Source organism: Plecotus auritus (assembly GCF_963455305.1).
Source record: "Plecotus auritus genome assembly, chromosome: 3".
Taxonomy (NCBI): Eukaryota; Metazoa; Chordata; class Mammalia; order Chiroptera; family Vespertilionidae; genus Plecotus; species Plecotus auritus.
In genome coordinates this window covers 133,734,247-133,746,884 of record NC_137772.1, presented here as the reverse complement: position 1 = coordinate 133,746,884, position 12,638 = coordinate 133,734,247, and the positions used below count along the sequence as shown (strand labels likewise).

At 42.0% G+C, this 12,638-nt stretch overlaps 1 protein-coding gene across 3 annotated transcripts in view; it reads left to right on the top strand.

Annotated features, from left to right (window-relative positions):
* The window catches only part of FERRY3 (FERRY endosomal RAB5 effector complex subunit 3), a 63,366-nt gene extending 54,453 nt beyond the window's left edge, over window positions 1-8,913 (top strand). For all 3 annotated transcript variants that reach the window (XM_080661356.1, XM_080661357.1, XM_080661358.1), the window contains 3 exons: window positions 4,560-4,617; window positions 5,187-5,254; window positions 5,851-8,913. In XM_080661356.1, coding sequence (XP_080517482.1) covers window positions 4,560-4,617; window positions 5,187-5,254; window positions 5,851-5,943 — 219 coding nt within the window. In that variant the 3' untranslated portion in view covers window positions 5,944-8,913. The remainder of the gene's footprint in view (window positions 1-4,559; window positions 4,618-5,186; window positions 5,255-5,850) is intronic.
* Window positions 8,914-12,638: the final 3,725 nt, after the last annotated feature.

Here is a 12,638-nt window from a genome sequence, read left to right as displayed (position 1 = left end):
AGAAGTCCAAATAATTTATGTACATACTCCATCCTAAGGAGGGGCACAAAAATATCTTCACCTTTTAAGTGTGTGCTGCACACAGTGGATGACTTCTTTCCAGAGTCCAGTGTGGAAAGTTCGGGGGAAGGGGTAAATTTACAATGGAGAAACATAAAAAACACTACTTGCACCAGGTGATCCAGGTCAATATCAACAGTCATAAATCATGTTGACAGTATGTACCCTTGTTATGCGATGAAAATGACACTTTAGCACTTCTTACCAAAATCCATAGCTCAAGTCTAATAATCACAAAACCATCAGACAAATTCCAAGATAAGGCATCTTATAAAATCATTGACCAGTTTTCCTCAAAGCTCATCAAAAACAAGGAAAGTGAGAAACTCACAGGCAGGGGAAGCCTAAGGTGACATAATGACCCAATATAGTGTCCTGGATGTGATCCTGGAACAGAAAAAGTCATTAGGTGAAAAGGAAGGAAATCTGCATAAACTGTGGATTTTAGTTAATAGTAATGTATAATAGTAATGTAGCGATAGTGTTTTCCGGGGGGGGGGGGGGGGAATGATTTCTTTATTGTACAAAGAAAACAGACAATGCACTCATTACAAAGAATAAAAATGTATTTGGGGTTTTATTTTTATTGGCAGCGACTAGAAACCCTTTAGTGAGATCATGACAATATGACAATATTATTATTATATTCAGTAAAGGTACATGGGGCAATTGCAAGATCAAATTCTACAGCTGCTGCTTTCTATGGCTTCCAATTCATCTGGCTCCTGAAATGATAGGGAGACAGCCTTTATTTGTTGGAAAACATTTCCTAAATGAAGTTATAGGTTCTTAATATTTTTTTTCATGTCAGTTGTTAAAATGAGGTCTTCTATTTCTGTGTGTATATGTTGATTATTTCACTTTAATATCATGACCAGAATTTCTGTAATTTCATAAACTACTAGAGGCCCAGTGCATGAAATTCGTGCGCTTGGGGGGGGTTCCCTCAGCCCAGCCTGCCCCCTCTCACAGACTGGGAGCCCTCAGGGGATGTCCTATTGACGGCTTAGAGCGGGCCTAAGCCGCAATCTGGCCTACCTCTTCGGGAGGTGACTGGGCTGATCAGGGGAAGGTGCCAGCCCCATCACTCCGCTGCTGCTGCCACTGTCGCAGCCGCCAAGGTGTTTTCATCAACACGGACTCCAGTCCCTTCACCACGAAAAAAATGACAACTTTCTTTAGGCATTTTTAAGATGTGTCTTTCATAGGATATGACATTTCCTTCTTTTGTTGTTGTTTTTTTCCTCACCTGAGTATATGTTTCCATTGATTTTTAGAGGGCTTGGAAGAGAGAGGGAAAGACAGAGAGAAAAATCAATGTGAGAGGGACACTTCAATTGGTTGCCTCCTGCATGAGCCCTGACCTGGGCCCGGGCCAGGGAGGAGCCTGCAACCTAGGTACATGCCCTTGATCAGAATCGAACCCTGACCCTGCGGTCGGCAGGCCGAGGCTCTAGCCACTGAGCCAAACCGGCTAGGGTAGGATATGACATTTCTTAGCCCCTCCAGCAGCGGACCTTAGTTTTTTCCTCTAGGAGTGAGGTGGAAAAACCCTAGATCTTCTTGGATTCTTATTACCCGTTACCAAGAACACTGTGAGAAGCAGCTTACAGGGAGCTTAGCCAATTAGCAGTCAGAAAAGGTGTTTTCTCTGCAGCTCATGCACAGAGGACCCTCCGTTTTGTGTCCGCTGGGATGGGGGTGTGCCCCAAGCCCTGCGGAGCCCAGCAGCCCCGTGTTCCGTCTGCTGGGCTTCTGTCCGCTGGGCTAGGGGTGTGCCCTGAGCCGCGTGGCAGCCGCCGGGGGCGTGCCCCGGGCCGCCACCTTAGCCCAGCAGCTCCACATTGTGTCCACTGGGCTGGGGGCATGCCCCAAGCTACGCGGCAGCAGCTCGAAGCACACCCCCAGCCCAGCAGCCCCACGTTGTGTCCACAGCCCTCCCTCTGCGGCCTGGGTGCTATGGACGTTGCCGTCTTTGTCGTGGAATGACAGTTAATTTGCATATTACCCTTTTATTAGGTAGGATTATTTCACAGTGTAGGAAAGAATTCAGTTGTAGTAACCCATATATATGTATGTATAGTGTCCCAAAAAATATATACACATATTTTGAATAATTATAAAAGCAGTGTTTATTAAAATACATTTCATTTTCAAAATTGAGTTATCAGCTGTTAAAGTGTGTATACATTTTTTGGGACATCCTGTCCCAAAAACCCAAAGTGAATTAGAATTGCTAAAGAATTTTTCCTGCAGTTTTTTGGGATAATCTATTCTCTTTATTCTTGATAGGTGGCTAAACGGCCTCACTCTTAGTAATATATTAATATATTAGTTAATAGTAATGAGTGTGGGAGGTAATAATAAGGGGAAACTGGGTGTAAGAGTATAGGGCAGCCGTGGGCAAACTACGGCCCGCGGGCCGGATCCGGCCCATTCGGCTGTTCTATCTGGCCCGCGGAGCCGAAAGAACGGAGGGTTCTCTTGCTCTCCCCTCCGCTCCTTTTCTTTGAATTTATATTAGTTCACACAAACACTCCATCCATGCTTTTGTTCTGGCCCTCCGGTCCAGTTTAAGAACCCATTGTGGCCCTCGAGTCAAAAAGTTTGCCCACCCCTGGTATAGGGAAATTCTCTGTACCATTATCATAAATTTTTTGTCAACCTAAAACTTTCAAAAAATACAGTCTCTTTTTAAAAAAACTATCAGGGTAATGCCATTTTGGGCCTGTTAAATTAGTAATAATGTCAAATAATATTTCAAGTAATATTTAAATGTCCAGGTGCTAGTGAACATATGGTGAAATTGGATGGCGCGTACATTGCTAATGGCTAATGTAAATTGATATAACTTTTAGGGGAAGGACCTAAATTTTATAAGTATACCAAGAAATTATTCAAAAACAAGATATAGAGCCCTAGCCAGGCAGCTCAGTTGATTAGAACATAGTCCCAATACACCAAGGTTTTGGGTTTGATCCCTGGACAGGGAATATACAAGAATCAACCAATGAATCTATACTAATAAAAGAGTAATATGCTAATTAGACTGGGAGACCTTCTGGACATCCTTCCGGACAAAGCCATGGTGGCAGGGCCAAGGCAGAGGCCGTTAGGGGCGATCAGGCCAGGAGGGGATGGCAGTTGGGGGTGATCAGGCCGGTGGGGGGGAGGCAGTTGGGGGTGAGCAGGCCAACAGGGGGTGGCAGTTGGGGGCAATCAGGCCGGCAAGGGGGGGCAGTTGGGGACAAGAAAGCCAGCAGGGGGGGGGCAGTTGGGGGCGAGCAGGGTGGCAGGCAGAGTGGTTAGGGACGATCAGGCAGGCAGGCAGGCAGGTGAGCGGTTAGGACATCCACTGAGGGGTCCCAGATTGGAGAGGGTGCAGGCTGAGCTGAGGGACAACCCCTCCGCCCCATGCATGAATTTCGTGCACCGGGCCACTAGTCCTATATAATAAAAGCCTAATATGCTAAGTGTCTGGTCATCCAGTTGGCCATTCAACCAATCAAATTGTAATTTGCTAATGATATGCTAAGGCCACTCAACCGCTCACTGTGACGTGCACTGATCACCAGGGGGCAGACAGTTGACCAACCGCTATAACGTGCACTGACCACCAGGGGGCAGATAGTCAACCAGTCGCTATGACATGCACTGACCACCAGGGGGCAGACGCTCCGACCAGTAGGTTAGCTTGCTGCTGGGGTCAGGCCGATCGGGATGGGCCGGACACGCCCTGGAGCCCTCCCGTGGTCCCTCCCCAGCTGCCAACCTCCTGTGTCCCTCCCCGGCCCAAATCATGCACCAGTGGGGTCCCTCAGCCTTGACTGCTACCTCTAGCAGTCCGGGACTCCTTAGGGGATGTCAGAGAGCCAGTTTCAGCCCAATCCCGCAGGCCAGGCTGGGGGACCCCACTGTTGCATGAATTTGTGCACTCTAGTATATGAATAAGTGGAGCAACAAGTCTTTCTGTCTCCCCCATCCTCTCTCTCTCTCAAGTCAATAAATTAAAAAAATACAGATAGATAAATAGATATAGATATATATACTCACACATATACATACATAAATTCACTGCAATGTTATTTAAAAATGGACATCTAGCTATAAGGGGCTGTTTAAATAAATTATGATACATAAAACAACAGTTTTTAAATTGTATTCTGAAGATTCCCCCAGAATCCTAGCCCTTTCTGTTGGGGTTGGGGGGTGCGGTCAACAAGATTTTTATTAGTTTTAGTTCCTAATGCAATAAATACATATAGTACATATAGTATGTACATATAGTACAGCAAATGGAAGAAGTCATGTACCTAAACACACACACACACACACACACACACACACACACACACACACAGAAATCCAGCTGAAATTAACTAATAGTTACCTGAATTTGTTCACAAACTGGATGATCAACATTATAGATAAATTAAGATCTGAGTATGTATTTTTTTAGAGTTCTTTAGAAACAAGATTTGTTTTGTTTCTGTTTCTAGGAAATGACTATACCATGGTGTTTAAGGAGAGCAGAACTTGTGTTTAAGTGTGTCAAAGGTGAGCATAACCTTATATTTAACAACGACCTATATTTCTTCCTCCCAAATACTCAAAATAGAGCAACCCAGGAGAAAAAATGTAAACGTTACTCATCATCAGGTGCCTCAATTAAATGGTTTATCAACCAAATATTTCATAGCAGACGTTTTTTACTTATCCTTTCCTAGACACAAATATTCAGCCTTCTTCAAATACAAGATATTTTGATATTATTTATATTTTGCTCTGATTATAGCTTGTTCTTTATTGTCTTTTATTCTTTAAAAAAATAGAGCCATATGTTTAGCCTTCGATAACCTACTTTGCCTTTATTGTATGGAGACTGAATAGTACTTGAGAAATCATAAGTAAGCGTGTTGACAAAGCGACGTGAAACATGTCTGGCATGGTGAATTCAGGTTGCAGATGTTGATCTTCCCTGTAGGCTGAGCCTCTCTTACAGTAAATGACTACCTAAAAGGTCAAGACATGAAGCCCCACAATGAAAATTCAGTTTATTTCGATAAAGGGCTGGGTAGGCTTGAAGCAGAACTCATAATTCAGCAAAGTCTATTATTCTGTTTTAGGTTTTATGATGGAAATGGCTTCATGGGATGGAGGAATTTCTAGGACAGTGCAATTTCTGGTACCACAGGTGTGTTATCTTACTATATCTCACCCCAATTTAATCTCTGTTACAGTATTTTTCCCAGATATAGTGAGCACACTGCCCTAACTCAGTATAACGTAACAAAATGCTAACAGCTTCCTCTTTTTTAAGTGTTTGGATGCCATAAAGGCACTTAGTTTATTGTCAGTGATGTTAGCATCTACCACCCAGGGGATCTTTTTATTTAACCCCAAAACCAAACTTAACTCATTTACCCTTTTCCCCCACATATATGTTATATAGATTTTGAAGAGCTCATAGATAAGGGCAGCAGCAGAGAGTGGCTCTGTATTCTGTGTGGCCCTTAGCGAGTCAGTGGCACTTTTATAATTGATTATACTAGTGTTATCTAGGGTCTTTCTGGTAATCAGGCTTTATTTGACAGGAACAACATACGTTCTCAGAGGATGGAGTGAGGAAAACACCCCAGTCCTTAGCTGCACAGTTAAATCAGTCATGAAAGATAATTTGTACATATTGCACTCCATGTCTAGAACTAGTTCCATAATTTAAAATATTTTAAATGTTTAAAAAATCAGTTATGATTTAACAAATACAAACTTTTTTTTAACCTCTTACAGAGTATTTCTGAAGAAATGTTTTACCAACTTAGTAACATGCTTCCCCAGATCTTCCGAGTATCATCAACACTTACTCTGACATCCAAACACTAAACCCTTATATATCACCATGCTGGCAGAAGAGAATTGTTAAACTCTCCAGGAACTTGAGCTCTGCTGGGATTCAAGCAAAGATGCCTAGAAAGAGAACTTGCGACCCAAGCCACAAATCAAATCATGATAGATGTCTGTTAAACATTCCAAAGACTCATCTACCATACAGGCTGATGATGAGCCCCTGATGTATACATTTATTGTTGAAGTCTCTATGAAAAAAATGTCTTTCCCTATTGTCATATCCTATCTGTGAATATTAGTAGGTTTAAACTTCCTACAGGGGTATATCTCATGCAAGGACACTTGATGTAGGAGAGTGTTCACTGCATTTTCATAAAGACATTTGTCTTTTCCCAAAGGTATGAATCATATCAGGTACAAGACTTAATTAAACATACAAATAAAATCTTTCCTCTATCTTATTTGCCAAGTGAAAATTAAAAAGCACTGAAATATACATTGCACGTTTGGATGTCTTGTGAAACTTTTTTTGTAGAAACACAATATATGAGACATATACTTTTTAAAATTCTAATGTTTCAAAAACTCGTTTTTAATGTACTCTTACTAAGGTTTTATAAGTTCATAGTCAGAAAAAGATATTGGATTCTTTTCCTCTGTCTCATCTTCCTTATGTGACTTGCCCTTGTCTGTTAATAACATTTTGTGGGCTGGGAAAATAGTGTGCTTATTTGCAAGTGGAAAGTTAGTCTAAACCAGCACCTGGAAGTATTGTAGTGCCCATCAGTACTGTGACAGTCAGACAATGAGAATAATTTTTATTTCTCCATCCTGTTGTCTGCATTCTCAGCTTCTTTAACCATTCTTCTACTTGCAGTTTTTTGCTGATAACGATGTCCCCATTTCTGTCTCTGCTCTGTTTTCTCTCCTTTTCCATTGTTTTTCTTTGTAGAAATACTTTTTCAAGTGCTGTATATCGCTCATGTATCCCATCTGTAACATTTGCAATGAGTACTGAATACATTGACCAAAGGCATTTACAAAAGCAATAGTTTTGTCAAATTCAAATTGTATGGATGTTGTAACTGGCCAATGGAATGATACAGAGGAGCTTTGACATGATAAAATGGTATATTTTTTATTCCAAGAGACAAAAAGCACTCGATTAGTATGCCTAAATATAATAACTTGGAGAAACTCTTGGCATGCAAAATGCTTCCCCACACCATGGAATGTGTCTTGATTTTCTATTCAAGGAAATGACTGTCCAAGTAACCACACTAAGGAGTTTATCCACTCTAGGCTGTGTCCATTACAAACTAACACTTTCCAAATCCTTTTTCAAGGAACCTGGTGATCCCACCAAGAAAAGGGTAGGTAGGTATTCTACCCTTAGAGCAAGAAACCGTCTTCCAGACACTACTGTTACCATTAAGACAGATTCTAATGCAAAGCAAAGTAGACAGGTAGAAATTAGGGGTGTGCTCGAGCAGTGTCAGAGACTGTATGAGTTCATAATGTGATAGGTCAGGTTGGAGGTGGGTATAGGAGGGCCAGTCAATAAAAGACATTAAAAAAGAGGCATTGAGACTGCACAGAATTTCTATAAGTGTGTAGCCAACATCTTGAAGGGTGCATCCAGGGTCAGGGTGTGGGAGTGAGGGTTCATTCGCAGAAACTTGGTAATGTAGCTGCCCAACCCTTCCTTTGTCTCATCAGGGCTGTTTTATTAAATTATAAAGTGGTAGCTTTCACTCTAGGGCAATTTAAAGTTTCTATTGGGCCTATGAAATGAAGATGAATTTAAGTATTCATTATTCACATGGCAAGATTAGAATAATACTTACGATGTTACATCACTGATATGAAGACACACCAAACACTAAGTTAGCAACATTACATAATGTAAGTCTCTAACTATTCACATTTAAATAGTGGGGGTTTTAGTGAAGCAATAGATGAGGAAGTCTGGAGTTCTATATTTGGACTGGGAAGGATGACATTATGGCCTTCTGAGTGTTCTAGAGGGCTGCTTAGAAGGACGTGGTTCCGGAACTTCATGAATGATGTGAAGAACGAACTTTAGTAGGCTGAGACTAGAAGGACCATTCTAGGTGTGAGGAGTAGAAATAGAATGAAGGGAGGCAGTGATAAATGGTCTGATGTTGAGAGAAGCTGACCACAGAAGCCTTTTGGGGGTGGGGTGGAGGGCCTGGGCCTTAGCGCTAATAATGGTGAAGTCTCTCAGCGAGCATGAATTTTTCTATTTGTATAAACAATTAAATATTCCCAAAACAATGACAATCTGGTCCTCAAGGCCTTTAAAATATGTTTGGAGACTCAAGCGGGAGCATTGAGCCTGAGGTCTCATTCTGCTGCTCTTTCCCTCTCCTTCCATTTCTGTTCTCAAAGTACAAAACCAAGCAAGGCTGTAACCTTGCCATTGATCAGGAAATGTGGTACCAGCTGTGCTCAGCATGGCACTATGACTGGAATGGAAGAAATGCATGAAAAAGAATTTCAGCAGAAACAACTTTCCTGGGAGTTGGCAGATCTCTGCTGTCTTTTGTGTCACTTCAGTTGGGTCCTGGCTAATTCTCAGAGGAAGAAAAAAATGTTCCACAAAGGAAAGATGAATTTACAGAAACATGCCTGTACTAGAGGCCCTCTGAGAATCAGCAGAGCTGTGTTGGAAGAATGGACAAAGATAAAGAGTGAATTCCCAGGGCAATTTTTAGTTTCTAGATGAAAGTGATTGCTTTTCTCTTTATTTAGTTTTCCCATTTAAATGAGATTGGACTGCTTTGTTCAAAGGAAATTGTGGCACTGTAAAAATCATTATAATAAAAAAATTACAACTATTTAAATGAAATACCATGTATTTAGAATCACTTAGATAAATGCTTTTCTGTCCTTTAACCATCAAAGAACATTTCCATTATCTACCTCATATTTTTCTGAAATATTTTGAAAAGTTAGTAAACAACTGAAACACTTGAACAATCATTTGAGCAGTGGTCTGTTTTTTGTTAAAGACATGTCTGTGGAGCTGAGTGATAGATGGTATTAGCAGCAGTACATAGTATCACATAGAATTATCATTGTAGGATTCTGGGCAAATTTATAAAAAGAAAACCTTGCCATTTTATTTAACCTGTGAGGTCTCATCCTAATGAAATGTATTTCTGGAAAGACTTTTAAAACAGCTCAATGACATACTTCAGACACCTTTTAAGGACCATTGGGAACCCCAAGCTGGGGACCACAACTTTAGAAATATTTATGTGAGAGCACATTACGAAGGAAGGGCCGAGATAAGGACAATATACGTAGCAGTTGACCCTGAGGGATCCCATTCAGTAAACAGCAAGTGTTTGCCAAGTTTCTTCCAAGATTTGGACTCTGGAAACCTATACAAAGGTGATGCTATTTAGGAACTATTTGATTAAAGGAAGAATACTTGACAAGTTTCTTCGTGATCTGTGACGCTGACAATCTCTAATGGCCAGGACAAAATCCCGACAAAAGGAGGGGGATGGATGAGTAGCCTTCTGAGGTGCCCTGCAGGACTAAGAGGTACTTGTGATGTCCTCTTCGGTATACAAAATTAAGATTATTGTCATACACTCCACATCTTTCTTGCTGGTTTTCCCCCCTGTGGGAAAACAGGGTTCCCGATATGTTAAAATCTAAAATATATCAGGCTTTCTGATAGATCCATATCTAAGGCTTACCAAACTTTATTCTCTATACTAGATGTCCAGTGCACAAAAGTCATGCACAGGTGGGGTCCCTCCACCTGGCCAGCAATCAGGGCAGGTCAAGACCATCTCGCCCATTCCCAGTCCCAACCCTGGGAGCTTCCTGACGGCTCTCATCTCACACCTCACTTTCCAGTCCATCCACCAGCGCCTGCAGCAAGCTAACCTATCGGTTGGAGCATCTGTCCCCTGGTGGTCAGTTCGCATCATAGCAACTGGTTGAGCAATGAAACTCCCAGTGGAACTCCAGTTGAATGGGGCAATTTGCATATTAGGCTTTTATTATATAGGATAGTCAATCCTCATTAATCATGGACTCTGTACATGCAAATTCCCCTACTTGCTAAAATTTATTTGCAACTACAAAATTACTCAAGTCATTTACAAAAGCACATAGTTGTCGACAAAAGCAATAGTTTCATCAAATCCTAGTTGTGTGGATATTGTAACAGGTCCACAGAATGAATTGGAAGACCTTTGACAGCACTTTTGGCATCATCTGAGGACGTGCAGAGCAGTGAAAAAACTGAGTCGCTCAACACACATTCCCAGCTGAGAGAACATAAATAGGTGTCCTTCTCACAGTCTATTTACTGCCACATATTTCACATTGTTGTGTTTTTTGGTGATTTTGTTATTTTATTTATTTATTTTTAAAATATATTTTATTGAATTTTTTTACAGAGAGGAAGGGAGAGGGATAGAGAGTTAGAAACATCAATGAGAGAGAAACATCAATCAGCTGCCTCCTGCACACCTCCCACTGGGGATGTGCCTGCAACCAAGGTACATGCCCTTGACCGGAATCGAACCTGGGGCCTTTCAGTCTGCAGGCTGATGCTCTACCCACTGGTCCAAACCGGTTAGGGCTGATTTTGTTATTTTAAATGGCCCCCAAGCATAGTGCTGAAGTGCTGTCCAGTGCCCTAAGTGCAAGGAAGGCTGTCAGGTGCTTCATGGCAAAGACATGTGTTAGATCAGCTTGTCCAGGCATGAGCTGTGGTGCTACTCAACAATCTATTAAATAAGGTGTCTTTAAATAGAAACACACATAAAAATGATTCTAGACAGATTGGCTGGTGAAATGTGATGAGAGGTTTGCAGGAACCTAGCCCTATATTTTTCCTGGGAGTAATGGTTCAGGATTTGCTAATTCAGTGTTCACAGCACAAAAATCAACTGTGTGTGTGTCTTCTCTCACAGGTGAGAGTGCATAAATAGCTATCTGGACACATTTGGCACATGGAGAATAAAACCGGGAACACATGACCAGAGAAGCAAACAGGGCCTTCCTGGAGATGGTTAAGAATTAAGCAGAAACTGTGCTGACACAGGTTAGGTCTGACATCTGCAGGGGGAGAATGTATTGGTGGGTCTCTCCCTCCCTCTTTTATTCTCCTACTTTCTATCCTTCCCTCCTTTTTCTTTATAATGAATTCTGGTTTCTTGTTATCAGCAAATCTGTGCTCAAAACTCTGTTCAGAGCAACAGTATAGCATCAGAGGGGAGCACAGTCCCTAAAGTTAAACAAACCTGGTTCAAGTGTGGACACCCTGATTTACTCACTGTGGCCTGTCACATTGGGCGTATTACCTAACCCTCATAAGCATGTTTCCTCATCTGTAAGCTAGGAAAATTAGTAATAGTATCTACCTCACTGAGTAGTTGGAAGGATTAAATAAGAAAGTGCACACTACCTGGCATATAGTCATTCTATAAATATTTGCCACTATCCATTCTCCTTCCTTTCCCTGCTTGCTTCCTGTCTCCCCTTCCTTTCTTCCTTCCTGTCTGACCTTTCTCTTTCTTTCCTTCCTTCCTTTCACTAGATAGTAAGGACACTACGTTGCTTAAAACACCATGTCCTCAAGGAGTTTACGGCCTGCCTGAGATGGGAAAAGAACACATTGTATAACTCACAGTACTAGCCAGTGTATCTGGTAAAGGTGTACAGTCAGTGCATAATAAGGTGTACATGGATGTGGTGGAAGTCAAAGTGGAAACATGAGCAGGCAGAGGGCCAGGAGGGATGTGAGCCCCTTGAGAGCAGACTGCCTAGCCCTGCCTTTCTCTGGCATTGAGTGTGTACCCTCTGGGGGCCCTTGTCACTCTCAATAGGTCAGGCACAGATCCTCCTGGCAGACAGACAGAACGTCACCGGTGCCAGTGGCAGCAACAACTTCAGATACAAAGGACAGGTCATGTTAGAATGTCAAGAGGAAGTCACAAGGTAGGTGACTAACCCTGTATTTGAGTGAAGCAGGAATAACTATCACATTTTTATAAGTGAATCTAGGTTTTAGATGTAACAGTAGTATGAAGTAGTTACGAAATTTACAGTTTCCTCCCCCACGTGGCAGCTATGTAGAACTTACCCCTATAATGCTTCATGTCTTGTAACTATCTTGTCAGTGAACTGATCAGGTGTTTGCTGTATTACAAATGACTAACTGAGGCCAGAGAATGAAATGCTGGCAAAAAGGATGAAATGCTAGGAAGGTACAGAGAAGCTGTCCTGAGGATGAAAGAAGAGGGTTAGAACCCAGAAATCACTAGTCTATTTAGTGTACTGTGTGTGTGTGGGCGGGGGGGGAGGGGGGGGTAGCGAGCAATAGGAAAAGTACATCTTTTTCTTTTTTATCATCATCTTGGCTATCTTGTGTAGTATATTGCATTGATGTATTTACTCTTCTAAATTTTCTTTATTGTGCAACACTTCAAACATATGGAAAAGTTGGGAGGCTTATATAACAAACTAGAGGCCTGGTGCACAAATTCGTGCACGTATGGGGTCCAGCCAGCCTACCCCAATCAGGGCTGATCGGGCCAGGCTGGCCAGGGGAGGGGCCGTGGGCAGTTGGCCGGCTGGCCCTACCCCCTGGTCGAACTCCTGGTCAAACTCCTGGTTGAGGGGACAATTTGCATATTAGCCTTTTATTATATAGGATACTCATGTATCTACAACTACCT